At 48.1% G+C, this 27563-nt stretch overlaps 1 protein-coding gene across 4 annotated transcripts in view; it reads left to right on the top strand.

The window, feature by feature from the left end:
• Positions 1 to 27563, top strand: part of ANKEF1 (ankyrin repeat and EF-hand domain containing 1) — a 280096-nt gene that overhangs the window by 137196 nt on the left and 115337 nt on the right. For all 4 annotated transcript variants that reach the window (XM_069234128.1, XM_069234126.1, XM_069234127.1 and 1 more), the window contains one exon: positions 19703 to 19826. In XM_069234128.1, the coding sequence (XP_069090229.1) occupies positions 19703 to 19826 (124 nt within the window). The remainder of the gene's footprint in view (positions 1 to 19702; positions 19827 to 27563) is intronic.

The following is a 27563-nucleotide window of genomic DNA, read 5'->3' as shown; positions in this document are numbered from 1 at the left end:
CGTGGGTCCCGTGCTTCCCATGCCACTGGATTCAAGCTAGCCTGGCTGATGAGGGGTGAAACCCCGAAACCGGTCCCAGGATGCTTGTTTCGGGTCCAGTGAGGACCTGGCTTGGCAGTTCGGTCTGGACTGTTCCCATGAGGAACAGGGTCAAGACTGATTTGCATATGGCTGGGTCCAAACTGGGGTGGCATGGTGCGCAAAAGAACGATGGATTAAACCCAGATCTATGACTGGGGGTGAGTGTTTGACAATGTTCAGCATTCCGCCCATCACTTGTTGTTTTTGCTTTGTCGCCCTAAGTGGGAAGGGTATGCCCAGACGTGGGTCCCTTGCTTCCCATGCCACTGGATTCAAGCTAGCCTGGCTGATGAGGGGTGAACCCCCGAAACCGGTCCCGGGATGCTTGTTTCGGGTCCAGTGAGGACCTGGCTTGGCAGTTTGGTCTGGACTGTTCCCATGAGGAACAGGGTCAAGACTGATTTGCATATGGCTGGGTCCAAACTGGGGTGGCATGGTGAGCAAAAGAATGATGGATTAAACCCAGATCTATGACTGGGGGTGAGTGTTTGACAATGTTCAGCATTCCGTCCATCACTTGTTGTTTTTGCTTTGTCGCCCTAAGTGGGAAGGGTATGCCCAGACGTGGGTCCCGTGCTTCCCATGCCACTGGATTCAAGCTAGCCTGGCTGATAAGGGGTGAAACCCCGAAACCGGTCCCAGGATGCTTCTTTCGGGTCCAGTGAGGACCTGGCTTGGCAGTTCGGTCTGGACTGTTCCCATGAGGAACAGGGTCAAGACTGATTTGCATATGGCTGGGTCCAAACTGGGGTGGCATGGTGAGCAAAAGAACGATGGATTAAACCCAGATCTATGACTGGGGGTGAGTGTTTGACAATGTTCAGCATTCCGTCCATCACTTGTTGTTTTTGCTTTGTCGCCCTAAGTGGGAAGGGTATGCCCAGACGTGGGTCCCGTGCTTCCCATGCCACTGGATTCAAGCTAGCCTGGCTGATGAGGGGTGAAACCCCGTAACCGGTCCCAGGATGCTTGTTTTGGGTCCAGTGAGGACCTGGCTTGGCAGTTCGGTCTGGACTGTTCCCATGAGGAACAGGGTCAAGACTGATTTGCATATGGCAGGGTCCAAACTGGGGTGGCATAGTGAGCAAAAGAACAATGGATTAAACCCAGATCTATGACTGGGGGTGAGTGTTTGACAATGTTCAGCATTCCGTCCATCACTTGTTGTTTTTGCTTTGTCGCCCTAAGTGGGAAGGGTATGCCCAGACGTGGGTCCTGTGCTTCCCATGCCACTGGATTCAAGCTAGCCTGGCTGATGAGGGGTGAAACCCCGAAACCGGTCCCAGGATGCTTGTTTCGGGTCCAGTGAGGACCTGGCTTGGCAGTTCGGTCTGGACTGTTCCCATGAGGAACAGGGTCAAGACTGATTTGCATATGGCTGGGTCCAAACTGGGGTGGCATGGTGAGCAAAAGAACGATGGATTAAACCCAGATCTATGACTGGGGGTGAGTGTTTGACAATGTTCAGCATTCCGTCCATCACTTGTTGTTTTTGCTTTGTCGCCCTAAGTGGGAAGGGTATGCCCAGACGTGGGTCCCGTGCTTCCCATGCCACTGGATTCAAGCTAGCCTGGCTGATGAGGGGTGAAACCCCGAAACCGGTCCCAGGATGCTTGTTTTGGGTCCAGTGAGGACCTGGCTTGGCAGTTCGGTCTGGACTGTTCCCATGAGGAACAGGGTCAAGACTGATTTGCATATGGGTGGGTCCAAACTGGGGTGGCATGGTGAGCAAAAGAACGATGGATTAAACCCAGATCTATGACTGGGGGTGAGTGTTTGACAATGTTCAGCATTCCGTCCATCACTTGTTGTTTTTGCTTTGTCGCCCTAAGTGGGAAGGGTATGCCCAGACGTGGGTCCCGTGCTTCCCATGCCACTGGATTCAAGCTAGCCTGGCTGATGAGGGGTGAAACCCCGAAACCGGTCCCAGGATGCTTGTTTCGGGTCCAGTGAGGACCTGGCTTGGCAGTTCGGTCTGGACTGTTCCCATGAGGAACAGGGTCAAGACTGATTTGCATATGGCTGGGTCCAAACTGGGGTGGCATGGTGAGCAAAAGAACGATGGATTAAACCCAGATCTATGACTGGGGGTGAGTGTTTGTTCAGCATTCCGTCCATCACTTGTTGTTTTTGCTTTGTCGCCCTAAGTGGGAAGGGTATGCCCAGACGTGGGTCCCGTGCTTCCCATGCCACTGGATTCAAGCTAGCCTGGCTGATGAGGGGTGAAACCCCGAAACCGGTCCCAGGATGCTTGTTTCGGGTCCAGTGAGGACCTGGCTTGGCAGTTCGGTCTGGACTGTTCCCATGAGGAACAGGGTCAAGACTGATTTGCATATGGCTGGGTCCAAACTGGGGTGGCATGGTGAGCAAAAGAACGATGGATTAAACCCAGATCTATGACTGGGGGTGAGTGTTTGACAATGTTCAGCATTCCGTCCATCACTTGTTGTTTTTGCTTTGTCGCCCTAAGTGGGAAGGGTATGCCCAGACGTGGGTCCCGTGCTTCCCATGCCACTGGATTCAAGCTAGCCTGGCTGATGAGGGGTGAACCCCCGAAACCGGTCCCAGGATGCTTGTTTCGGGTCCAGTGAGGACCTGGCTTGGCAGTTTGGTCTGGACTGTTCCCATGAGGAACAGGGTCAAGACTGATTTGCATATGGCTGGGTCCAAACTGGGGTGGCATGGTGAGCAAAAGAATGATGGATTAAACCCAGATCTATGACTGGGGGTGAGTGTTTGACAATGTTCAGCATTCCGTCCATCACTTGTTGTTTTTGCTTTGTCGCCCTAAGTGGGAAGGGTATGCCCAGACGTGGGTCCCGTGCTTCCCATGCCACTGGATTCAAGCTAGCCTGGCTGATGAGGGGTGAAACCCCGAAACCGGTCCCAGGATGCTTCTTTCGGGTCCAGTGAGGACCTGGCTTGGCAGTTCGGTCTGGACTGTTCCCATGAGGAACAGGGTCAAGACTGATTTGCATATGGCTGGGTCCAAACTGGGGTGGCATGGTGAGCAAAAGAACGATGGATTAAACCCAGATCTATGACTGGGGGTGAGTGTTTGACAATGTTCAGCATTCCGTCCATCACTTGTTGTTTTTGCTTTGTCGCCCTAAGTGGGAAGGGTATGCCCAGACGTGGGTCCCGTGCTTCCCATGCCACTGGATTCAAGCTAGCCTGGCTGATGAGGGGTGAAACCCCGTAACCGGTCCCAGGATGCTTGTTTTGGGTCCAGTGAGGACCTGGCTTGGCAGTTCGGTCTGGACTGTTCCCATGAGGAACAGGGTCAAGACTGATTTGCATATGGCAGGGTCCAAACTGGGGTGGCATAGTGAGCAAAAGAACAATGGATTAAACCCAGATCTATGACTGGGGGTGAGTGTTTGACAATGTTCAGCATTCCGTCCATCACTTGTTGTTTTTGCTTTGTCGCCCTAAGTGGGAAGGGTATGCCCAGACGTGGGTCCTGTACTTCCCATGCCACTGGATTCAAGCTAGCCTGGCTGATGAGGGGTGAAACCCCGAAACCGGTCCCAGGATGCTTGTTTCGGGTCCAGTGAGGACCTGGCTTGGCAGTTCGGTCTGGACTGTTCCCATGAGGAACAGGGTCAAGACTGATTTGCATATGGCTGGGTCCAAACTGGGGTGGCATGGTGAGCAAAAGAACGATGGATTAAACCCAGATCTATGACTGGGGGTGAGTGTTTGACAATGTTCAGCATTCCGTCCATCACTTGTTGTTTTTGCTTTGTCGCCCTAAGTGGGAAGGGTATGCCCAGACGTGGGTCCCGTGCTTCCCATGCCACTGGATTCAAGCTAGCCTGGCTGATGAGGGGTGAAACCCCGAAACCGGTCCCAGGATGCTTGTTTCGGGTCCAGTGAGGACCTGGCTTGGCAGTTCGGTCTGGACTGTTCCCATGAGGAACAGGGTCAAGACTGATTTGCATATTGCTGGGTCCAAACTGGGGTGGCATGGTGAGCAAAAGAACGATGGATTAAACCCAGATCTATGACTGGGAGTGAGTGTTTGACAATGTTCAGCATTCCGTCCATCACTTGTTGTTTTTGCTTTGTCGCCCTAAGTGGGAAGGGTATGCCCAGACGTGGGTCCCGTGCTTCCCATGCCACTGGATTCAAGCTAGCCTGGCTGATGAGGGGTGAAACCCCGAAACCGGTCCCAGGATGCTTGTTTCGGGTCCAGTGAGGACCTGGCTTGGCAGTTCGGTCTGGACTGTTCCCATGAGGAACAGGGTCAAGACTGATTTGCATATGGCTGGGCCCAAACTGGGGTGGCATGGTGAGCAAAAGAACGATGGATTAAACCCAGATCTATGACTGGGGGTGAGTGTTTGACAATGTTCAGCATTCCGTCCATCACTTGTTGTTTTTGCTTTGTCGCCCTAAGTGGGAAGGGTATGCCCAGACGTGGGTCCCGTGCTTCCCATGCCACTGGATTCAAGCTAGCCTGGCTGATGAGGGGTGAAACCCCGAAACCGGTCCCAGGATGCTTGTTTCGGGTCCAGTGAGGACCTGGCTTGGCAGTTCGGTCTGGACTGTTCCCATGAGGAACAGGGTCAAGACTGATTTGCATATGGCTGGGTCCAAACTGGGGTGGCATGGTGAGCAAAAGAACGATGGATTAAACCCAGATCTATGACTGGGGGTGAGTGTTTGACAATGTTCAGCATTCCGTCCATCACTTGTTGTTTTTGCTTTGTCGCCCTAAGTGGGAAGGGTATGCCCAGAGGTGGGTCCCGTGCTTCCCATGCCACTGGATTCAAGCTAGCCTGGCTGATGAGGGGTGAAACCCCGAAACCGGTCCCAGGATGCTGGTTTCGGGTCCAGTGAGGACCTGGCTTGGGAGTTCGGTCTGGACTGTTCCCATGAGGAACAGGGTCAAGACTGATTTGCATATGACTGGGTCCAAACTGGGGTGGCATGGTGAGCAAAAGAAGGATGGATTAAACCCAGATCTATGACTGGGGGTGAGTGTTTGACAATGTTCAGCATTCCGTCCATCACTTGTTGTTTTTGCTTTGTCGCCCTAAGTGGGAAGGGTAATGCCCAGACGTGGGTCCCGTGCTTCCCATGCCACTGGATTCAAGCTAGCCTGGCTGATGAGGGGTGAAACCCCGAAACCGGTCCCAGGATGCTTGTTTCGGGTCCAGTGAGGACCTGGCTTGGCAGTTCGGTCTGGACTGTTCCCATGAGGAACAGGGTCAAGACTGATTTGCATATGGCTGGGTCCAAACTGGGGTGGCATGGTGAGCAAAAGAACGATGGATTAAACCCAGATCTATGACTGGGGGTGAGTGTTTGACAATGTTCAGCATTCCGTCCATCACTTGTTGTTTTTGCTTTGTCGCCCTAAGTGGGAAGGGTATGCCCAGACGTGGGTCCCGTGCTTCCCATGCCACTGGATTCAAGCTAGCCTGGCTGATGAGGGGTGAAACCCCGAAACCGGTCCCAGGATGCTTGTTTCGGGTCCAGTGAGGACCTGGCTTGGCAGTTCGGTCTGGACTGTTCCCATGAGGAACAGGGTCAAGACTGATTTGCATATGGCTGGGTCCAAACTGGGGTGGCATGGTGAGCAAAAGAACGATGGATTAAACCCAGATCTATGACTGGGGGTGAGTGTTTGACAATGTTCAGCATTCCGTCCATCACTTGTTGTTTTTGCTTTGTCGCCCTAAGTGGGAAGGGTATGCCCAGACATGGGTCCCGTGCTTCCCATGCCACTGGATTCAAGCTAGCCTGGCTGATGAGGGGTGAAACCCCGAAACCGGTCCCAGGATGCTTGTTTCGGGTCCAGTGAGGACCTGGCTTGGCAGTTCAGTCTGGACTGTTCCCATGAGGAACAGGGTCAAGACTGATTTGCATATGGCTGGGTCCAAACTGGGGTGGCATGGTGAGCAAAAGAACGATGGATTAAACCCAGATCTATGACTGGGGGTGAGTGTTTGACAATGTTCAGCATTCCGTCCATCACTTGTTGTTTTTGCTTTGTTGCCCTAAGTGGGAAGGGTATGCCCAGACGTGGGTCCCGTGCTTCCCATGCCACTGGATTCAAGCTAGCCTGGCTGATGAGGGGTGAAACCCTGAAACCGGTCCCAGGATGCTTGTTTCGGGTCCAGTGAGGACCTGGCTTGGCAGTTCGGTCTGGACTGTTCCCATGAGGAACAGGGTCAAGACTGATTTGCATATGGCTGGGTCCAAACTAGGGTGGCATGGTGATCAAAAGAACGATGGATTAAACCCAGATCTATGACTGGGGGTGAGTGTTTGACAATGTTCAGCATTCCGTCCATCACTTGTTGTTTTTGCTTTGTCGCCCTAAGTGGGAAGGGTATGCCCAGACGTGGGTCCCGTGCTTCCCATGCCACTGGATTCAAGCTAGCCTGGCTGATGAGGGGTGAAACCCCAAAACCGGTCCCAGGTTGCTTGTTTCGGGTCCAGTGAGGACCTGGCTTGGCACTTCGGTCTGGCAAAAGAACGATGGATTAAACTCAGATCTATAACTGGGGGTGAGTGTTTGACAATGTTCAGAATTCCGTCCATCACTTGTTGTTTTTGCTTTGTCGCCCTAAGTGGGAAGGGTATGCCCAGACGTGGGTCCCGTGCTTCCCATGCCACTGGATTCAAGCTGGCCTGGCTGATGAGGGGTGAAACCCCGAAACCGGTCCCAGGATGCTTGTTTCGGGTCCAGTGAGGACCTGGCTTGGCAGTTCGGTCTGGACTGTTCCCATGAGGAACAGGGTCAAGACTGATTTGCATATGGCTGGGTCCAAACTGGGGTGGCATGGTGAGCAAAAGAACGATGGATTAAACCCAGATCTATGACTGGGGGTGAGTGTTTGACAATGTTCAGCATTCCGTCCATCACTTGTTGTTTTTGCTTTGTCGCCCTAAGTGGGAAGGGTATGCCCAGACGTGGGTCCCGTGCTTCCCATGCCACTGGATTCAAGCTAGCCTGGCTGATGAGGGGTGATACCCCGAAACCGGTCCCAGGATGCTTGTTTCGGGTCCAGTGAGGACCTGGCTTGGCAGTTCGGTCTGGACTGTTCCCATGAGGAACAGGGTCAAGACTGATTTGCATATGGCTGGGTCCAAACTGGGGTGGCATGGTGAGCAAAAGAACGATGGATTAAACCCAGATCCATGACTGGGGGTGAGTGTTTGACAATGTTCTGCATTCCGTCCATCACTTGTTGTTTTTGCTTTGTCGCCCTAAGTGGGAAGGGTATGCCCAGACGTGGGTCCCGTCCTTCCCATGCCACTGGATTCAAGCTAGCCTGGCTGATGAGGGGTGAAACCCCGAAACCGGTCCCAGGATGCTTGTTTCGGGTCCAGTGAGGACCTGGCTTGGCAGTTCGGTCTGGACTGTTCCCATGAGGAGCAGGGTCAAGACTGATTTGCATATGGCTGGGTCCAAACTGGGGTGGCATGGTGAGCAAAAGAACGATGGATTAAACCCAGATCTATGACTGGGGGTGAGTGTTTGACAATGTTCAGCATTCCGTCCATACTTGTTGTTTTGGTATGCCCAGACGTGGGTCCCGTGCTTCCCATGCCTCTGGATTCAAGCTAGCCTGGCTGATGAGGGGTGAAACCCCGAAACCGGTCCCAGGATGCTTGTTTCGGGTCCAGTGAGGACCTGGCTTGGCAGTTCGGTCTGGACTGTTCCCATGAGGAACAGGGTCAAGACTGATTTGCATATGGCTGGGTCCAAACTGGGGTGGCATGGTGAGCAAAAGAACGATGGATTAAACCCAGATCTATGACTGGGGGTGAGTGTTTGACAATGTTCAGCATTCCGTCCATCACTTGTTGTTTTTGATTTGTCGCCCTAAGTGGGAGGGGTATGCCCAGACGTGGGTCCCGTGCTTCCCATGCCACTGGATTCAAGCTAGCCTGGCTGATGAGGGGTGAAACCCCGAAACCGGTCCCAGGATGCTTGTTTCGGGTCCAGTGAGGACCTGGCTTGGCAGTTCGGTCTGGACTGTTCCCATGAGGAACAGGGTCAGACTGATTTGCATATGGCTGGGTCCAAACTGGGGTGGCATGGTGAGCAAAAGAACAATGGATTAAACCCAGATCTATGACTGGGGGTGAGTGTTTGACAATGTTCAGCATTCCGTCCATCACTTGTTGTTTTTGCTTTGTCGCCCTAAGTGGGAAGGGTATGCCCAGACGTGGGTCCCGTGCTTCCTATGCCACTGGATTCAAGCTAGCCTGGCTGATGAGGGGTGAAACCCCGAAACCGGTCCCAGGATGCTAGTTTCGGGTCCAGTGAGGACCTGGCTTGGCAGTTCGGTCTGGACTGTTCCCATGAGGAACAGGGTCAAGACTGATTTGCATATTGCTGGGTCCAAACTGGGGTGGCATGGTGAGCAAAAGAACGATGGATTAAACCCAGATCTATGACTGGGGGTGAGTGTTTGACAATGTTCAGCATTCCGTCCATCAGTTGTTGTTTTTGCTTTGTCGCCCTAAGTGGGAAGGGTATGCCCAGACGTGGGTCCTGTGCTTCCCATGCCACTGGATTCAAGCTAGCCTGGCTGATGAGGGGTGAAACCCCGAAACCAGTCCCAGGATGCTTGTTTCGGGTCCAGTGAGGACCTGGCTTGGCAGTTCGGTCTGGACTGTTCCCATGAGGAACAGGGTCAAGACTGATTTGCATATGGCTGGGTCCAAACAGGGGTGGCATGGTGAGCAAAAGAATGATGGATTAAACCCAGATCTATGACTGGGGGTGAGTGTTTGACAATTTTCAGCATTCCGTCCATCACTTGTTGTTTTTGCTTTGTCGCCCTAAGTGGAAAGGGTATGCCCAGACGTGGGTCCCGTGCTTCCCATGCCACTGGATTCAAGTTAGCCTGGCTGATGAGGGGTGAACCCCCGAAACCGGTCCCAGGATGCTTGTTTCGGGTCCAGTGAGGACCTGGCTTGGCAGTTCGGTCTGGACTGTTCCCATGAGGAACAGGGTCAAGACTGATTTGCATATGGCTGGGTCCAAACTGGGGTGGCATGGTGAGCAAAAGAACGATGGATTAAACCCAGATCTATGACTGGGGGTGAGTGTTTGACAATGTTCAGCATTCCGTCCATCACTTGTTGTTTTTGCTTTGTCGCCCTAAGTGGGAAGGGTATGCCCAGACGTGGGTCCCGTGCTTCCCATGCCACTGGATTCAAGCTAGCCTGGCTGATGAGGGGTGAAACCCCGAAACCGGTCCCAGGATGCTTGTTTTGGGTCCAGTGAGGACATGGCTTGGCAATTCGGTCTGGACTGTTCCCATGAGGAACAGGGTCAAGACTGATTTGCATATGGCTGGGTCCAAACTGGGGTGGCATGGTGAGCAAAAGAACGATGGATTAAACCCAGATCTATGACTGGGGGTGAGTGTTTGACAATGTTTAGCATTCCGTCCATCACTTGTTGTTTTTGCTTTGTCGCCCTAAGTGGGAAGGGTATGCCCAGACGTGGGTCCCGTGCTTCCCATGCCACTGGATTCAAGCTAGCCTGGCTGATGAGGGGTGAAACCCCGAAACCGGTCCCAGGATGCTTGTTTCGGGTCCAGTGAGGACCTGGCTTGGCAGTTCGGTCTGGACTGTTCCCATGAGGAACAGGGTCAAGACTGATTTGCATATGGCTGGGTCCAAACTGGGGTGGCATGGTGAGCAAAAGAACGATGGATTAAACCCAGATCTATGACTGGGGGTGAGTGTTTGACAATGTTCAGCATTCCGTCCATCACTTGTTGTTTTTGCTTTGTCGCCCTAAGTGGGAAGGGTATGCCCAGACGTGGGTCCCGTGCTTCCCATGCCACTGGATTCAAGCTAGCCTGGCTGATGAGGGGTGAAACCCCGAAACCGGTCCCAGGATGCTTGTTTCGGGTCCAGTGAGGACCTGGCTTGGCAGTTCGGTCTGGACTGTTCCCATGAGGAACAGGGTCAAGACTGATTTGCATATGGCTGGGTCCAAACTGGGGTGGCATGGTGAGCAAAAGAACGATGGATTAAACCCAGATCTATGACTGGGGGTGAGTGTTTGACAATGTTCAGCATTCCGTCCATCACTTGTTGTTTTTGCTTTGTCGCCCTAAGTGGGAAGGGTATGCCCAGACGTGGGTCCCTTGCTTCCCATGCCACTGGATTCAAGCTAGCCTGGCTGATGAGGGGTGAACCCCCGAAACCGGTCCCGGGATGCTTGTTTCGGGTCCAGTGAGGACCTGGCTTGGCAGTTTGGTCTGGACTGTTCCCATGAGGAACAGGGTCAAGACTGATTTGCATATGGCTGGGTCCAAACTGGGGTGGCATGGTGAGCAAAAGAATGATGGATTAAACCCAGATCTATGACTGGGGGTGAGTGTTTGACAATGTTCAGCATTCCGTCCATCACTTGTTGTTTTTGCTTTGTCGCCCTAAGTGGGAAGGGTATGCCCAGACGTGGGTCCCGTGCTTCCCATGCCACTGGATTCAAGCTAGCCTGGCTGATAAGGGGTGAAACCCCGAAACCGGTCCCAGGATGCTTCTTTCGGGTCCAGTGAGGACCTGGCTTGGCAGTTCGGTCTGGACTGTTCCCATGAGGAACAGGGTCAAGACTGATTTGCATATGGCTGGGTCCAAACTGGGGTGGCATGGTGAGCAAAAGAACGATGGATTAAACCCAGATCTATGACTGGGGGTGAGTGTTTGACAATGTTCAGCATTCCGTCCATCACTTGTTGTTTTTGCTTTGTCGCCCTAAGTGGGAAGGGTATGCCCAGACGTGGGTCCCGTGCTTCCCATGCCACTGGATTCAAGCTAGCCTGGCTGATGAGGGGTGAAACCCCGTAACCGGTCCCAGGATGCTTGTTTTGGGTCCAGTGAGGACCTGGCTTGGCAGTTCGGTCTGGACTGTTCCCATGAGGAACAGGGTCAAGACTGATTTGCATATGGCAGGGTCCAAACTGGGGTGGCATAGTGAGCAAAAGAACAATGGATTAAACCCAGATCTATGACTGGGGGTGAGTGTTTGACAATGTTCAGCATTCCGTCCATCACTTGTTGTTTTTGCTTTGTCGCCCTAAGTGGGAAGGGTATGCCCAGACGTGGGTCCTGTGCTTCCCATGCCACTGGATTCAAGCTAGCCTGGCTGATGAGGGGTGAAACCCCGAAACCGGTCCCAGGATGCTTGTTTCGGGTCCAGTGAGGACCTGGCTTGGCAGTTCGGTCTGGACTGTTCCCATGAGGAACAGGGTCAAGACTGATTTGCATATGGCTGGGTCCAAACTGGGGTGGCATGGTGAGCAAAAGAACGATGGATTAAACCCAGATCTATGACTGGGGGTGAGTGTTTGACAATGTTCAGCATTCCGTCCATCACTTGTTGTTTTTGCTTTGTCGCCCTAAGTGGGAAGGGTATGCCCAGACGTGGGTCCCGTGCTTCCCATGCCACTGGATTCAAGCTAGCCTGGCTGATGAGGGGTGAAACCCCGAAACCGGTCCCAGGATGCTTGTTTCGGGTCCAGTGAGGACCTGGCTTGGCAGTTCGGTCTGGACTGTTCCCATGAGGAACAGGGTCAAGACTGATTTGCATATGGGTGGGTCCAAACTGGGGTGGCATGGTGAGCAAAAGAACGATGGATTAAACCCAGATCTATGACTGGGGGTGAGTGTTTGACAATGTTCAGCATTCCGTCCATCACTTGTTGTTTTTGCTTTGTCGCCCTAAGTGGGAAGGGTATGCCCAGACGTGGGTCCCGTGCTTCCCATGCCACTGGATTCAAGCTAGCCTGGCTGATGAGGGGTGAAACCCCGAAACCGGTCCCAGGATGCTTGTTTCGGGTCCAGTGAGGACCTGGCTTGGCAGTTCGGTCTGGACTGTTCCCATGAGGAACAGGGTCAAGACTGATTTGCATATGGCTGGGTCCAAACTGGGGTGGCATGGTGAGCAAAAGAACGATGGATTAAACCCAGATCTATGACTGGGGGTGAGTGTTTGTTCAGCATTCCGTCCATCACTTGTTGTTTTTGCTTTGTCGCCCTAAGTGGGAAGGGTATGCCCAGACGTGGGTCCTGTGCTTCCCATGCCACTGGATTCAAGCTAGCCTGGCTGATGAGGGGTGAAACCCCGAAACCGGTCCCAGGATGCTTGTTTCGGGTCCAGTGAGGACCTGGCTTGGCAGTTCGGTCTGGACTGTTCCCATGAGGAACAGGGTCAAGACTGATTTGCATATGGCTGGGTCCAAACTGGGGTGGCATGGTGAGCAAAAGAACGATGGATTAAACCCAGATCTATGACTGGGGGTGAGTGTTTGACAATGTTCAGCATTCCGTCCATCACTTGTTGTTTTTGCTTTGTCGCCCTAAGTGGGAAGGGTATGCCCAGACGTGGGTCCCGTGCTTCCCATGCCACTGGATTCAAGCTAGCCTGGCTGATGAGGGGTGAACCCCCGAAACCGGTCCCAGGATGCTTGTTTCGGGTCCAGTGAGGACCTGGCTTGGCAGTTTGGTCTGGACTGTTCCCATGAGGAACAGGGTCAAGACTGATTTGCATATGGCTGGGTCCAAACTGGGGTGGCATGGTGAGCAAAAGAATGATGGATTAAACCCAGATCTATGACTGGGGGTGAGTGTTTGACAATGTTCAGCATTCCGTCCATCACTTGTTGTTTTTGCTTTGTCGCCCTAAGTGGGAAGGGTATGCCCAGACGTGGGTCCCGTGCTTCCCATGCCACTGGATTCAAGCTAGCCTGGCTGATGAGGGGTGAAACCCCGAAACCGGTCCCAGGATGCTTCTTTCGGGTCCAGTGAGGACCTGGCTTGGCAGTTCGGTCTGGACTGTTCCCATGAGGAACAGGGTCAAGACTGATTTGCATATGGCTGGGTCCAAACTGGGGTGGCATGGTGAGCAAAAGAACGATGGATTAAACCCAGATCTATGACTGGGGGTGAGTGTTTGACAATGTTCAGCATTCCGTCCATCACTTGTTGTTTTTGCTTTGTCGCCCTAAGTGGGAAGGGTATGCCCAGACGTGGGTCCCGTGCTTCCCATGCCACTGGATTCAAGCTAGCCTGGCTGATGAGGGGTGAAACCCCGTAACCGGTCCCAGGATGCTTGTTTTGGGTCCAGTGAGGACCTGGCTTGGCAGTTCGGTCTGGACTGTTCCCATGAGGAACAGGGTCAAGACTGATTTGCATATGGCAGGGTCCAAACTGGGGTGGCATAGTGAGCAAAAGAACAATGGATTAAACCCAGATCTATGACTGGGGGTGAGTGTTTGACAATGTTCAGCATTCCGTCCATCACTTGTTGTTTTTGCTTTGTCGCCCTAAGTGGGAAGGGTATGCCCAGACGTGGGTCCTGTACTTCCCATGCCACTGGATTCAAGCTAGCCTGGCTGATGAGGGGTGAAACCCCGAAACCGGTCCCAGGATGCTTGTTTCGGGTCCAGTGAGGACCTGGCTTGGCAGTTCGGTCTGGACTGTTCCCATGAGGAACAGGGTCAAGACTGATTTGCATATGGCTGGGTCCAAACTGGGGTGGCATGGTGAGCAAAAGAACGATGGATTAAACCCAGATCTATGACTGGGGGTGAGTGTTTGACAATGTTCAGCATTCCGTCCATCACTTGTTGTTTTTGCTTTGTCGCCCTAAGTGGGAAGGGTATGCCCAGACGTGGGTCCCGTGCTTCCCATGCCACTGGATTCAAGCTAGCCTGGCTGATGAGGGGTGAAACCCCGAAACCGGTCCCAGGATGCTTGTTTCGGGTCCAGTGAGGACCTGGCTTGGCAGTTCGGTCTGGACTGTTCCCATGAGGAACAGGGTCAAGACTGATTTGCATATGGGTGGGTCCAAACTGGGGTGGCATGGTGAGCAAAAGAACGATGGATTAAACCCAGATCTATGACTGGGGGTGAGTGTTTGACAATGTTCAGCATTCCGTCCATCACTTGTTGTTTTTGCTTTGTCGCCCTAAGTGGGAAGGGTATGCCCAGACGTGGGTCCCGTGCTTCCCATGCCACTGGATTCAAGCTAGCCTGGCTGATGAGGGGTGAAACCCCGAAACCGGTCCCAGGATGCTTGTTTCTGGTCCAGTGAGGACCTGGCTTGGCAGTTCGGTCTGGACTGTTCCCATGAGGAACAGGGTCAAGACTGATTTGCATATGGCTGGGTCCAAACTGGGGTGGCATGGTGAGCAAAAGAACGATGGATTAAACCCAGATCTATGACTGGGGGTGAGTGTTTGACAATGTTCAGCATTCCGTCCATCACTTGTTGTTTTTGCTTTGTCGCCCTAAGTGGGAAGGGTATGCCCAGACGTGGGTCCCGTGCTTCCCATGCCACTGGATTCAAGCTAGCCTGGCTGATGAGGGGTGAAACCCCGAAACCGGTCCCAGGATGCTTGTTTCGGGTCCAGTGAGGACCTGGCTTGGCAGTTCGGTCTGGACTGTTCCCATGAGGAACAGGGTCAAGACTGATTTGCATATGGCTGGGTCCAAACTGGGGTGGCATGGTGAGCAAAAGAACGATGGATTAAACCCAGATCTATGACTGGGGGTGAGTGTTTGACAATGTTCAGCATTCCGTCCATCACTTGTTGTTTTTGCTTTGTCGCCCTAAGTGGGAAGGGTATGCCCAGACGTGGGTCCCGTGCTTCCCATGCCACTGGATTCAAGCTAGCCTGGCTGATGAGGGGTGAAACCCCGAAACCGGTCCCAGGATGCTTGTTTCGGGTCCAGTGAGGACCTGGCTTGGCAGTTCGGTCTGGACTGTTCCCATGAGGAACAGGGTCAAGACTGATTTGCATATGGCTGGGTCCAAACTGGGGTGGCATGGTGAGCAAAAGAACGATGGATTAAACCCAGATCTATGACTGGGGGTGAGTGTTTGACAATGTTCAGCATTCCGTCCATCACTTGTTGTTTTTGCTTTGTCGCCCTAAGTGGGAAGGGTATGCCCAGACGTGGGTCCTGTGCTTCCCATGCCACTGGATTCAAGCTAGCCTGGCTGATGAGGGGTGAAACCCCGAAACCGGTCCCAGGATGCTTGTTTCGGGTCCAGTGAGGACCTGGCTTGGCAGTTCGGTCTGGACTGTTCCCATGAGGAACAGGGTCAAGACTGATTTGCATATGGCTGGGTCCAAACTGGGGTGGCATGGTGAGCAAAAGAACGATGGATTAAACCCAGATCTATGACTGGGGGTGAGTGTTTGACAATGTTCAGCATTCCGTCCATCACTTGTTGTTTTTGCTTTGTCGCCCTAAGTGGGAAGGGTATGCCCAGACGTGGGTCCCGTGCTTCCCATGCCACTGGATTCAAGCTAGCCTGGCTGATGAGGGGTGAAACCCCGAAACCGGTCCCAGGATGCTTGTTTCGGGTCCAGTGAGGACCTGGCTTGGCAGTTCGGTCTGGACTGTTCCCATGAGGAACAGGGTCAAGACTGATTTGCATATGGCTGGGTCCAAACTGGGGTGGCATGGTGAGCAAAAGAACGATGGATTAAACCCAGATCTATGACTGGGGGTGAGTGTTTGACAATGTTCAGCATTCCGTCCATCACTTGTTGTTTTTGCTTTGTCGCCCTAAGTGGGAAGGGTATGCCCAGACTTGGGTCCCGTGCTTCCCATGCCACTGGATTCAAGCTAGCCTGGCTGATGAGGGGTGAAACCCCGAAACCGGTCCCAGGATGCTTGTTTCTGGTCCAGTGAGGACCTGGCTTGGCAGTTCGGTCTGGACTGTTCCCATGAGGAACAGGGTCAAGACTGATTTGCATATGGCTGGGTCCAAACTGGGGTGGCATGGTGAGCAAAAGAACGATGGATTAAACCCAGATCTATGACTGGGGGTGAGTGTTTGACAATGTTCAGCATTCCGTCCATCACTTGTTGTTTTTGCTTTGTCGCCCTAAGTGGGAAGGGTATGCCCAGACGTGGGTCCCGTGCTTCCCATGCCACTGGATTCAAGCTAGCCTGGCTGATGAGGGGTGAAACCCCGAAACCGGTCCCAGGATGCTTGTTTCGGGTCCAGTGAGGACCTGGCTTGGCAGTTCGGTCTGGACTGTTCCCATGAGGAACAGGGTCAAGACTGATTTGCATATGGCTGGGTCCAAACTGGGGTGGCATGGTGAGCAAAAGAACGATGGATTAAACCCAGATCTATGACTGGAGGTGAGTGTTTGACAATGTTCAGCATTCCGTTCATCACTTGTTGTTTTTGCTTTGTCGCCCTAAGTGGGAAGGGTATGCCCAGACGTGGGTCCCGTGCTTCCCATGCCACTGGATTCAAGCTAGCCTGGCTGATGAGGGGTGAAACCCCGAAACCGGTCCGACGATGCTTGTTTCGGGTCCAGTGAGGACCTGGCTTGGCAGTTCGGTCTGGACTGTTCCCATGAGGAACAGGGTCAAGACTGATTTGCATATGGCTGGGTCCAAACTGGGGTGGCATGGTGAGCAAAAGAACGATGGATTAAACCCAGATCTATGACTGGGGGTGAGTGTTTGACAATGTTCAGCATTCCGTCCATCACTTGTTGTTTTTGCTTTGTCGCCCTAAGTGGGAAGGGTATGCCCAGACGTGGGTCCCGTGCTTCCCATGCCACTGGATTCAAGCTAGCGTGGCTGATGAGGGGTGAAACCCCGAAACCGGTCCCAGGATGCTTGTTTCGGGTCCAGTGAGGACCTGGCTTGGCAGTTCGGTCTGGACTGTTCCCATGAGAAACGATGGATTAAACCCAGATCTATGACTGGGGGTGAGTATTTGACAATGTTCAGCATTCCGTCCATCACTTGTTGTTTTTGCTTTGTCGCCCTAAGTGGGAAGGGTATGCCCAGACGTGGGTCCCGTGCTTCCCATGCCACTGGATTCAAGCTAGCCTGGCTGATGAGGGGTGAAACCCCGAAACCGGTCCCAGGATGCTTGTTTCGGGTCCAGTGAGGACCTGGCTTGGCAGTTCGGTCTGGACTGTTCCCATGAGGAACAGGGTCAAGACTGATTTGCATATGGCTGGGTCCAAACTGGGGTGGCATGGTGAGCAAAAGAACAATGGATTAAACCCAGATCTATGACTGGGGGTGAGTGTTTGACAATGTTCAGCATTCCGTCCATCACTTTTTGTTTTTGCCTTGTTAAATTAAATGAACATTGCTAAAAGCTGGAAGGAATTAAAGATCTCCCTACAAAGGAGCTGACATTTCGTCCCTATTGATACTTTGTATATTGAAGGATACATTGTATATTATTCAAAACATTAAGACAGTAATATTGGTCAAAACATGTTAAGTTGCAAAGATCACCTTATCCAGAGAGATTGAGGGCCAGTTTTACTAAGGGCTTGTGTTGCCCTTGTGTGACAAAAGGCAAGACAAGTCCTTTTGTGGGATATCCTATGCCATAAAGAGCCACCTTGCGAGACTCTGTGTAGTTTAGTAAATCCAAAATAACGCAAGCCAGCGCATATTGCTGCCTTGAGTTACTTTGCTGCAGGGAGGAGTGTGAGCGTTCCCACGCATCCACTCATGGTCTTTGACACAATTCACGATTTAGAAAGGTCTGTAAACGTTGGATTGCATGAAAATGGTACACCTCTTCGACCGCTGCATAACAGGGAGAAATATCCTTATTTCTCCTGTCACTTTTTGTTTGTATGCCTGCTGCATCCTGCAGCAGACATACAAAGAGGAAAATGCCTTTAAGGATTGTTATTGTGCGGGAAAGTGTTCCTTCCTGCACAAAACAACCCTGCCCATAACGTAGGCACCCTTTCTCCACGGTCCAAAGGTGTCTTTGTTGGCCCTAGGCAGCCACAAGTGTGGCAGGGGTAGGAGCCAGCAACAATGCGCCATATCTTTGTAAAAATGAGCCATTTCTTCTCTCTTCCTTTCATGCACACAGCGCAGTTATGTTGCTGGATTGCACTGCGTGAAATAGTAAATCTGCCCTAAGTGTCTCCCCAAAAACCTTCCAGCAAATGTAGTGGAAATGATGCAATTTACCTATATGTCTTATAACATTGATCAGAAATGGTAGGCTATAAATGGCCACTTTTTAAATGGAAGTTAAGGTTCTCACGCTATGATTTTTTGAGATGGTCCTTGACAAATAGTGCATTTGTACCAAAAAAGGCTAGTAACTTTGCCAGACTTGGTTGGATGCAAGACCTCTTTACCAGGGAGAATTTTCAATAATGCCACTGTTATGAGACTTCGCATATCTTCATAATGCATCTTTAACCACTTCTGTTCTGCAACCTTCCATAGTACCAACATATGCACATTTTGCAAATTCTATAATAGTCCTTCTGTCAAACTTAAAATCTCTAATATTTCTCATATCCTAAATGTATTTGGACTTATCCTCATCAGACGTGGGTCGTGCATAAAAGATGTCAGGCGGCAGTTCGGCTTTCTAAGTTGCATGCATTTACTTTGAATTGCTGGGATAGATATACAGTTCCACAATTCCATAACCACCCCAGATGCAAAGCTCAGGGTGTTATAAGCTTTCACAGTTCTCCAGCAAGCACAGGTGGCAGTTTTCTGTAAAGGCCTGCTAGCAAGCATTGAGGTTTTCCAAAGTGCCAGAGACATCCTTCGGAAACCTCAAAGGAGTTTTCAGTTATTCTCGAGTCACCTTACCTTTCAACCCTCCCCAATGCTAGCAGTGCATATTCTTGGCTAATCCAACAATGCCCGGTTTTCTCATTTTCATGTTCTATAAACACGTAGCAAACACTTTCCATTATGTCCCAGGTGGCACACTAGGCACCTTTATAATACTCTTGTTGGCACAAGGCATGATGTATATCTGATTCTGGGTAGTCTGTCCCTATCACATGCTGCAAAGAAAATTAACTAGGGTAAGAAGCAACAAACTTATGCTGTTTTTCCTCTCCCCAAATACACCAGCTACCAGATGCCTCCTGCTCTTGACTGTTGGGGCAGGGAAGCTTCCTCCTTCAGAGATGAAACCCACCATTAAGGAGGATCCAGTTTCACTGTCTCAGATCTATGGACCCTGAAACCTTGTACTGTGTCAGACAATGCCTCTGGGTTACAGGTGCCAGAGTAGTAGCCCCCAGAGGAACAAAAAATCAGGAAAGATTCCTAATCCTCCCTCCAAAAGAACATACGTGTATGTGCAAAGTAGCATTGACAAAAATAAACATAGGGTTTGAATGGTCTGATGAGCAGATTACTCTGAGATACATGTTGGTGATTTCCAGTAAATGAAAAAAATTCAAAAATATAAATTTTTCATTTAATGTTTTGCGCTACGTCCCCAAGAAATTCAACAAAGAATGCCCAGGGTACCAGGATGTGTCATTGATATATTTTACTGTTCTATGCATATCTATGTGGGCTTGCATGATCACGGGCCAGCAGTGTTGAGGGGAGTTTACCAGTCCATGGTAACACATTAGAAATCATTGGTAAAAAGCAGGGCAAAGAGTTCCCCCGGTGTCTGAGTACATGTGTTAAAAAGTATTTTACGAGGTCTGCATAGCTAAGTGCCTTGCTTAGTGTATGTTTGAGGGTCGCACTTGCGTCATTTTTACAAACTGTTCTCGTTTAGAGCAAGTACCTCTTTGTTCAACTATTTGCATTACCTTACTTAAGATGTTTGTTTTCTGCTCTTTCATAGGTTTTGAAGGTCCTTGCTGCATACAAAGCAGATTTTACAACTATTGCAATGGATGGAAACACAGCACTTCACCTTGCTGCCAACGGAGGTTTCGCTGAATGCGCCAGGTATATAGCCCAAAGAGGTAAGTGACAGTTTTGGTTGAATATGCAAAGATAGCATTTTTACTTTGTTACTCCCACTGTAATGCAGAGGTCTATATTAGCGACGGGCAATTGAACAACTTTTTCCTACTATTAGGTCTGGCCTAGAGACCTACCTTGCCAGTGTCTTGTTTTCTTAAAAAATAATATATACCCATACTAGTAATACATAGATAAAGGTCAGCCCTCTTATAGCATTGCTTTCCTGCATTATCTGTCACATACTGGATCAGCCTACAGACCTTCATGCATCAAATGGTGCAGTGGATAAACCCCACTGAGCCACTGGATTTGTTGCCATTCGAATTCTCTTTTAGGATCAGCCCACTGTAGAGCCATTTGGTATTTTGGTTGTCAGGCTGAGTGTCGGCATTTTTCTGCTTTATATCTTCAATACTGATAGATAAAGAGATCTGTCACTGTTTGCAACAACACTGCAAACCAGTTTTCTAGCTTGTTGCCCCGGTGGTTAGGAGACAATAGCACAGTCACTAGTTGCACAGTCCAGACAGAGCATCATTTGGTTGCTTTCACTGCTGGAGGAGCAAACAACACCACATCTCTTCTTTGCTCCTATTTAAAAGCACCCATTCTAAGATGGCCCTATACCTTTAAAGTTTTAGCTACAAGACTATGGAAATTGCATAACTCTTTTAATAATACATGGAATTCCTTTTTATTGTTTGTTTTTGTTCCAAAATATTTTCCAGCCGTAAATGTGGCACTTTACGCTGCATGCCTTCTTTCATATATGTGTTTTTTATTGACTTTTATAGATATAAACACATTTAACAAGATTATACATTTATACATTTGTTACATTTGTGTCAGGGGTATCATGAGACAGTTCACATTACAGTACTACCATGTAGAAGGAATAAGTTTAACCTTTAAACAATAACTTCTAGAAACAGTAATCTTTCACTGGTCCCTCACAGGTGTGACTGAGTACATTTGGATGTTTTGAAATTTTTGAACTATCATCCCATATGGTAGGTATCCCACTTGTATGTTTGTTTTGTGCCATAGGAAATGGCATACAGGTCAGAGGTTGCAGGTGGGGGATCACAGGTGGTGCGGAGAGGTCAAAAGGGGATAATGTTGATGTGACTCATGCATGAGTCTGTTGCATTCCAATGGATATGTAATCTCAGGGGGTGTCTTTCATCATTGTTCTCTGCTGGCTATGGAGCATTGTATCCCAATTTGATATTTGCACATGTTCCGTTTTTAAGTCTAGTGTTAGCCAAGGCCTTTTGATTTCAATAAAATATGTATATAATACACTTATACATAAGGGCTTTCAGCCACCTCTCTTCATCCATTGGTCTGTTGTTGTGTCATTCACATTTTGCTTCCCCTCACTACAACGTATAGCATAGGGATGTGGGTCAGCCTACTTAAGCCACTGAATAATTTCACTTTGAGTGATTTAATTTTGGTCTCTCACAAGGAGCACATCCGCACATTAGCTAGTTCATTTCAGTGCCAATGTTTTTGTTTTTACTTTATAATTGCTTTAGTGTTGCCTTTGTGTTTAGAGAGTGATGTGATAGCAGGGTGCTTCTAATGCACTTCCCATCTTCCTGATATCCCATCTCCTGCCAGTGCTGTTATAAATTCCTTTTTGAGTGTTTGCTTTTCTGACTGCTGCTGTTTCACAGCATACCAGATTGTGCCCATTTGAAACTGTTCTGTATTAAGTTATCCTCTTTCAGGGGTGTGGAATTTAATTCTACTTGTCCATGGGACAGGTTGCTTCATAAATTTTATAGTCCTGTAAAATAATCTACTTGTCCTTTAGGTGCCATGTAGCGCTGCAACACATTATGGCAGCAATCTCAATAATAAGAACTCTGACAATAGCATCTCAGATTATGCCAGGGCTAATACTACAGAAGGGCTTTAATACTAGCATTTTTTTTATTTTGCAATCCTTTCGACTGATCTGCATACTGGGGCTGGAGGTAACGGTAAACAGCAGTTCAAAGTTTGGAATTACCTTTTGAGTCTCTGCAGGCCTACTAAAGTGCATGTTTGGAAATTTACTCCTGACAAGGACAGAAGTGAAGCTTCTTTCTTTCATGGTTGGGAAAAAAGTGGTCAGATTTAAAGCAAACTTGTACACACTCAGTAGATTTTCACATGAGTAAATCTACTCATGCTAATTTGCTTGTGCTAAAACACAGCCCACAAATACTTTCTAATAGTACGATTTTCTGTCTACTTTTGTAAATACCTGTGAGTTCATGAAATACATTAATCTGCACTAATGCAAAGACATATACCATGGATGCAGTTTTGTGACTTTCTTTCAGAACTGGACCTCTAATTAGGTCTTGCGTTAAGCAAGATCTTTTGTTTTTATTAAAATTCTATGTCTCTCTTTATCCATCTATTAGCTGCTTTCACTGTGAGTGACAGCAATCTGCTCATTCACAAGGAACATATTGGCACACAAAGTAATTTTGTTCAATTCCAAGAACTACTGTGTTAATGTGCGTTTTTGGAGATCAAAATTATTTTTGCTTTTTAACAATGTTTGTTATAGTGGTGAGGGATTGGCAGCTCCCGCAGCAATAAAGTTTTACAAAAGCCATGTAAAAGCAAGACACACATTGACAAAACCAAAAAACTGACCATTAATGTCAGACCTATTGGTTTTGCCAATGATTGCTTATTTTCATGTTTCTCATAATCTTGTTGAAACTGGGTACACTGATTTTCCATTATGAGTATTTTTTGGAAACACTAGCGTGCATTAATACATCTTACTGAATGGTGCTTCAAAGGAATGGCCCTAACATTTTCACTGTAGTTTTGCAAAACAATTTATTCCTAATTGCGCTTTTCAGTGAAGATTTTATTTTGAAACCAAAAGAATCATCAATCTTGCTTATAAGATTCTTCAAATATTTGCATTTAATCAGAGAGCATTCTGGGAGTTTTATACATAGCCTCTTATTGTTACACTCTGCAAACATGTGTATACTCTTTTTTTTTTTTTAACTGAACCACAGTCAATAGTGCAGTCCACGCTTACAACATTTATTTACAGCGCTCGTCCTTTTAATAAAGGCTTTGCATTAATGAACCATTAATAGAAATTTGAACAGCTTAAAAAGTAGACACAAATATTACCTCAAATGCAGACAATTCCTTTCCCTGCTCTACAATGTGGTAGTGTAAACTGGCAGCCAAAGACTAAACATGAAATCCTGTTATTTTTTTACCTCAAACAATATGTTCTGTGTGTCGGGCTATAGGAATTCCACACCCCTGCTGTTTTGTTACTTTTTTCTTTCCTTCCTTATTCCTTCTTTTTCTTTCCTTCTTTCTTTCTCTTTTTATTCTTTCTTTTTCTTTCTTTCATTTGTGCCTTCCTACAATCTTTCCTTTTCTCTTTCTTTTGCTCGTTCCTTCTTGCTTCCCATTTCCCTCTTTCTTTCCTTCTTTCTCTTTCTCTTTTTCTTTCTTTCTCTTTCTTTTTTCTTTCTTTCTCTCTGTCTTTCTTTCTTGTTCTTTCTCTTTCCTTCTTTGTTTAGTTTGCCTTCTTTCATTCCTTGTTTCCTTCTCTCATGCTTTCTTTCTTTCTCTCTTTTGTTCTTTATCTTTCTATCTCTTTCTTTCTCTCTTTCCTTCTGCTCATTTCTTTCATTCTTTCGTTTTCCTTCTCCTTTCTTTTTTCCTTTTTTCTTTTCTTTTTCCTTTCTCTGTTTCCTTCTCTCCATCTTTCATTCTCTTTTCTAATCTTTTTCCTTATTTCTTTCCTTCTATTTCTCTCCCTTTCGTTTCTTCTATGTCCTTCTGTCTTTCTTTCCCTTTCTTGCGCTTGACATCTTTATTGCCTCCTCTCTTGCCTTTTGTACCTGTCTTTTTTTCAGGCCAGACTTTTTTCTTTCCTTCCTTCTTCTCTCTTTTCTATGTTTCTTGCTTTCGTTCTCAAAGGCAAGAGGCTTATAGCCAATGCTAGACTAATCGACTTTTGTAGGTAACTGTTAGCCACGATTATGTGTATAAATTAGTTATTTGTAGGGGTGTCAGCCAGATATCATCCATTAGTCATGGATTGGTGTCATTCACATTTTTCTTCCACTCACTCCAGCAATCAGTAAGGGGCAATATATCAGCCCACTTCAGCCACTGACTGAGCTACATTGTACCAACCTTTCATAAGGAACACATCCACACACAAAGTAGTTCCCTTCTGTCCCAGGGAGTAATTTATTTGTCTTTTTTAGACCAAAAAAACCTTCTTGCCTATAGCAAATGTTTTTTTGTTTTCTTTTAATTGATGAGGGCCCAATATATACCCAAACAATAATGTTTTGCAAAAACCATGACAAACCAAAACAAGAATTGCCATAAGACTGGCGTAATGCCAGACCTATTGGCTTTGCCAAGGTTGGTTTGACTGTGCAAACTGGAACTCACTAAACCTCCAGGTTCCATCCATTTGCTTAGCACTAATTTCCATACTGTAAGGTCTTGTGCCCGCTTCCATTTCCAAGAGATGGCTAATAGTCCTTTGGGGAAAAAAATTGCATACTTGGCAAATCTGTATAGGTAATTTATTTTTCTTAGTGAGGATTATAAACTGCTAAACGCTACTTTTATGGTAAGGGAGTTTTATGTTTGCTGACTCTTAAGTTGTTTTTAGACCCTGTGACCAAAACTAGTGTATTTGCTTCCATTCCCGGTCAGTGATGTTTTCATTTTAAGTCTGTCTCCCATGTGTAATGCTGTGAGATTTTAGTCATCTGGAGTAATGACACATACAGGTGGTCATTTTGAGTTTGGTGGGTGGAGAAGCCCGCCCGCCAGACTCCTGCGATCAGGTTGCCGGCAGTTCAGCCACCTTCCAGTGGGCTCCATTACAAGTTCCCCAGTGGGTCAGCGGGCAGAAACTGTGTTTCTGCCTGCTGGCCTAGCGGGGAATAGCCCACAACATTGCCGCTGGCTCATAATGGATGAGGCAGCAATGTTGCGTTACGTAGGGTGCAACAGCGCCAGTCACAGCAGACAGTGAAAAGCGCAACTGGGCTGTCCATGGGGGCCCCTTCACTGCCCATGCCAAGTGCAGGGTCATAATGACGGCCATAATCTATTTACAGCTTTCCTGGTGTGTCTTAGCTTGAATATTATTTCCGCTATGGTGTGAGTCATTGGATTTACCGAACCTTGCGGCAAAGTCTTTTGGTCTTATTTATCAAGACATTAAAAGTTATGAACTGACCTGTTGGAACGGTATATATCTGTTGTCTTCTGTTTGGAATGTATATTGCTCTGTGCTGTTGTATGATTCGCCTAGCATTAGGATCTCTGTTTGCTTATGCAAATATATTTGTAGTGCGTGCTGTCTTTGTAAACTCAAAGGCACCCCATGTAGACACTGCAGGAGCACAGATTACTTTTTTTTAGGTGTTTCTTCCCAAAAATTCTTGGCAACCCTTGGGAGCATGTTTTCTTCTCCCCTTGGGAAGTTTAAAAAAATGCAGGGCAATAATGGGCCCTTTACCAAAGCGTCAGCATGTGACCCACTGCAGTTGAGGTGCTAGGTGATAATTTTGTAAGCTACTTATGCTGAGGCCTCCTACGTTAAGATGCAGTTGTAATTTAGCAAGGGATTGTTGTGCCTTTGCCCATCTCCCTCATCGTTTTTAGGTTTCGCCTGCAGATAGCATGCATGCACACTTAAGAAATCTTTTGTTGGTACAAAAAATTAAAAGGGGCTTGGAACCAGTCTCTTACTTACCTGAACTTATAATGGGCTTACTCCAACATTGCTTCGGATTGACCAGCACGCCGTCTTCACGTCACTTCCTGTCGCCGTCTTCATCTTCTTTGCCGATTGTCCACCGAGTTGCCTGTGAACCTAGTATTCATTCCAGTCACTTCCTATTAGACTCTGGCCAGTGTCCTTCCCAATGTCTGCGACGCTGAAGGTACTTCTTTTTCTTCTTCTGTGCTGTTTTCTTTCTTCACTGACGTCTTCCTTCATTGCTGCCATCTTCTCTGTTTTCTTTCTTTGTTGCTGTATTCTTTTTTATTCTAGCACTGCGTCTCCTTACTTCGCTGATGTCTTCTTTCTTCAATGCCTTCTTCTCTGTCTTCTTTCTTAGTTTCCGTCCGTCTTCTTTTTTCTTTCTGCATACCGTGTTCTGTCTTCTTTACCTCATGCCGTCTTCTGTCTTCTCACATCTACACTCTTCTCTCTTCTCCCGTCTTCTCTCTTCTTCCATCTTGTCGCCTTCCCTCTTCTGTCTTCTCACACCTTCTCCCTACTTCTGTCGTCTCCCGTCTTCTCTCTTCTTCTGTCTTCTCTCTTCTTCCGTCTTCCCTCTTCTTTCATCTTCCGTATTCTGTCTTCTTCCTTCTTCTGTCTTTTTCCATCTTCTCTTATCTTCTGTCTTCTCTCTTCTGCCGTCTTCTGTCTTCCTCCTTGTCCTGTCATCTTCTGACTTCCTCTGTATTCTGCTGTCTTCTGTCTTCCTCTGTGTTCTGTGGTTTTCTTCAGCCTTTCACACATGGCAATAGCTTTTGCCTTTGTCTTTTTTTCTTTGTGACTAGCTCACAAATATTAGAAAACATTTATAATAATGTTTGTTTTAATTTAATAAAACGAACATTATTATAACATTTTCAAATATTTGTGAGCCAGTTACACAGAAAAAGACAAAGGCGAAACCTATTTGCTATGCCAATGCTTGTTTTGTACTATGTTTGCTTCGGTTGAAAAGTGTTATCTGTGGGGTAGTAAACAAGTAGAGAATACATAGTACCACAACTGTCTTGGCAATGACTATCATTCCCATCACTGAGAGGGCTAATTTATTAAAGAACTGCACAGGCATCATGGTTCCTGGTAGCTTTTTCATTAGATTATCTTCAAATATATCCATTGTTTGCCTGAACATTTGTACTACTCAATATTTGATGGTGACATGTTCCCATTTCAATGGGAGCTTGGGTAATCATTGTGTCCCCAAGTCCGCTGGTGATTTAAGTTTAGATGGGCATGGCTATTCTGGTAATTTAAGTTTGCAGAGCAATATGTCGTCTGCATAAAAGGAGCCCTTTTCTCCCTAGTGGAAGGCCCATACTTGCCCCATTTCCGGAATGTTGCGGCCAGTGGCTCCATTGCAAATGTGAATAACAACAGGGATAAGGGACAGCCTTGTTGTGTGCCCCTTTTATTTTGCCTCAGGTCATATAATACTCTTGATGTCTTCATTCTTGCTGTTGTGCTGGTATAGAAGAGTTTTTATACCGGTAAGATTTTCTGGACCAAAGCCTATCTTCTGTAGTATTATGAGGAGGTAGTCCTACTACAGAGAATCAAAGGCCTTCTGCATATCTATGACTGAAACCTCTGGAACACCTTACGTGCCTGCTGCCTCTCCATTTACCTGAAAGCATCATTTAAATGGTTAGTGCTGTGCAGCTTTGTATCACAAATGCCGACTGATCTGGACATACAGTGTCTTTCAATATAACATAATTTTTTTCACAATTATTTCACCTAATATACAATTAGCTTTTAATATGGAGAAGTGCAGTATGATGACACCTGAAGTGGATCTACGTAAGATTTTATTGTGGGGCCCATGCTGTTACACCTTATGCACCAACTATTCCACTTGCCGGCAACTTCAAACAAAGACGTTATACTACAATGGAGCTTCAACACTGGAAAACAGTGTGACTGCACTCAGAGA

The sequence above is a fragment of the Pleurodeles waltl genome, chromosome 5 (assembly GCF_031143425.1).
Source record: "Pleurodeles waltl isolate 20211129_DDA chromosome 5, aPleWal1.hap1.20221129, whole genome shotgun sequence".
NCBI lineage: Eukaryota > Metazoa > Chordata > Amphibia > Caudata > Salamandridae > Pleurodeles > Pleurodeles waltl.
Note: the sequence above shows the minus strand (reverse complement) of the source record. Positions and strands in the feature narration are given on the sequence as shown.